At 41.0% G+C, this 2901-nt stretch overlaps 1 protein-coding gene across 1 annotated transcript; it reads right to left on the reverse strand.

Moving 5' to 3' along the window:
• Positions 1-2159: 2159 nt before the first annotated feature.
• LOC147971584 (protein FAR1-RELATED SEQUENCE 5-like) lies at positions 2160-2456 on the reverse strand. Its single transcript, XM_087524031.1, has one exon. The coding sequence runs from the start codon at positions 2454-2456 to the stop codon at positions 2160-2162; it is 297 nt and encodes a 98-aa protein (XP_087380157.1).
• Positions 2457-2901: the final 445 nt, after the last annotated feature.

Consider the following 2901-nt stretch of genomic DNA (forward strand, 5'->3'; position numbering starts at 1 on the left):
TAATATTACTTGAACTTCACAATGTATGTTTTCCAATTTATTACTGCTTGCTCTTTCATGCAATACAACACCAGCACATCACTTCCTGCCATAACATACCAGGACTTCTGCAGTAATATTACTTGAACTTCACAGTGTATGTTTTTCAATTTATTACTGCTTGCTCTTTCATGTAATACAACACCAGCACATCACTTCCTGCCATAACATACTAGGACTTCTGCAGTAATATTACTTGAACTTCACAGTGTATGTTTTTCAATTTATTACTGCTTGCTCTTTCATGCAATACAACACCAGCACATCACTTCCTGCCATAACATACCAGGACTTCTGCAGTAATATTACTTGAACTTCACAATGTTTATTACCAGGGGATGACATAATGTTCTGCACATTGACATGACACAAGTTTGCATTGTTTTAATTGACCTATTCTAATTGTTCATGAGCCTTGCGCTCCTCCTGGTGGTAGAGGTTTTTGCTTGACATGTACCTCTTCCTCTTCATCGTCCTCTTCCTCTTCATTGTCGTCTTCCTCTTCATCGTCGCATTCCACTTCCTCTTCCTCTTCTTCGACGGTGTCTTCATCTTCGTCTTCCTCTTCATCTTCCACCACTTTCTTGTTGTTGGCTCTAGGTCTTGCTTTCTGTTTCTTCTCTGGCATTTTGCTTGTCTTTTCAGCATCTGCGCGCTTCGGGCATGTTCTTGCATTATGTGGTTCATACTCCTTGCATATGCTACAAAGTCTGCTGCTTGCTTTCTTTGGGTGTGGTCCCTTCTTTTGTTCCATAACTTTGGGCTGCTGTTTTTGAGATTTGGTTTGCTTGATCTCCTCAGCATTGTTTCTTTCCAATAGTGTTGGACAGGTCAGCTTGTTGTGTCCCGCAACCTGGTTGCACACACTGCATTTCATGTGTCCAAGTGGCACTCCGTTCTCATCGTGCACGACGACTCTTCCTGCAGGTGGTGCCTTCATTTGAGCTCTCTTGTCACTTTTCTTTGCTGCAGTAATTTTCTTCCTACCCTTTGTTTCAGAATACAACGGCAATTTCATCGTCTCTTGCTGTCGCTGCTCCATTGATTGGCCATCATCCTGCTTGCATTGGTTGGCTTCAGCGGCGGCGTTGAGCATTTCAGCTGCATAATAATGAAGGTCATCTTCAATTTCAGCGTCCTCTTCAGCCATCCTTTCGTCAGCATCCGCTTGATTTGCTGAATGTATTGCATCAAGCTCTTCCACAAGCCTCTTGAGAACATAGTAGGCTCTGTCATATTGCTAGTCACATCTCATCGCTTTCTTGTTAACCATCAAATTCAGCTGCAGCAAGATGTCTTGCTTCGATAGCCTTGAGCTGCCATCCGATGCGGTTGTGTTGTAGTCCCTTGTATCAAAGGTTGGTTGTGATCTTGCAGTCTTTGTGTACCGTTTGAGGATATACTTGTTTGGAAATTTGTCAGGCTTGATGTAGTCCAGTATGTTCATGATGTGAAGGCAGAACAGGCCTGCATTTTTGTGATGAATGCAGAATACATAGTTTGTGAGCCAGCAATGAGTTTCACAAATTTTGATATGATACTGCTAGTCTAGCTATTTAATGATCTTGTTTTTTCGCTCACCTGTGTGTCTCCAGAGCTTGCATTCACACTCGTATATTTCCTTCTCTGGGTCAGCTACAACCTGGAATTCATGCTTTGACCAGGAAAATCTTTCTTCATCATCATGGCTAGACTTGTTGTGGTAGTACACAAGGTACTTAGTGGGATCTGTTGTACGCTTTGCGCGAAATAGCGTGGCCTTTCTCATCCTATTCCTCATCTCAGTGTACACGGCTCTCGTGTACTTGATAGACATGTCTTCCTCATAGACGTAAGTTGTTTTTGTCACAGGATTGGTCTGCACATGTCAAAAAGTGAGATATTAGTCAAAGCAGAGTCATGGGTTTCATTTTTTTTAAATTCAAAGTGCACATGTTGAAGGTAAAACAGAACATGATGGGGGTGTTTTGTACTTGTCATCATACCATGCTGGTCATTGTTTGCTCGTTCTCCTTCTGCATCCGAGTTTGTATGCAAGCATTGACCCGCCTAGCAAACTTGTGTAGGTTCTGGGTCCCCTTGACAAACCCTTTCTTTAGCACATGGTTCATGCTCTCGCTTCATTGTGTTGAAGTCATTCTAGCACAGAAAATGTTCTTGTAATATGCTGAAATCCACATCTTGCTATCACTCCAGAGCTGCATCATCATCTGGTCGTTCTCCAGGTTGTATTTGTGCATGATTTTAGCCCAGGCATCTTCAAACTCCGTTGGCATCAGTGGCCAGTTTAATATAGCTGTGAACTCTTTATACTTTTTGTACAGCAACGCGAGGTATTCCCTGTACTTCTTCATGATGTGCCAATGGCATAGCTTGTGGACGGTGTTTGGAAATGATTGTGGTATAGCTTTCGCCATCGATGGGCATTGGTCTGCATGAATTAAAAAAAATGAAACTTGATTCTTTTTTTGTACTGATGGTGAACTTATGTTGTACAAGTACTTGAACTACACATCTTGGCAGTATGGTATCTAAGAATGTCACATGTATTTTTTCTTTACAGCAGCGTTGCTGAACTTCTTTGGTATCAGTGCTTGAACTTCACAGTTAGTAGTAGGACAAACTAGTAGTGTCGCAATCAAAATTTTTCTTAAAGCATTGTTGTTGAACTTCTGTGGTAGCAGTGCTTGAACTTCACGTAAATAACTATATTTTTCTGAACATGCTACATATATTTATCTTACAGATTTGTCCTTGAACTTCTATGATTTATGTATTTGAACTTCACATTCATAACTAATTTTTTTTGTAAACATGTGACAGATAATTTTGCTTTCTTGTACTGCTAGTTGGACTTCTGTG

Source organism: Triticum urartu, chromosome 5A, assembly GCF_056163025.1.
Source record: "Triticum urartu cultivar PI428250 chromosome 5A, HENAU_Tu73, whole genome shotgun sequence".
Lineage (NCBI taxonomy): Eukaryota > Viridiplantae > Streptophyta > Magnoliopsida > Poales > Poaceae > Triticum > Triticum urartu.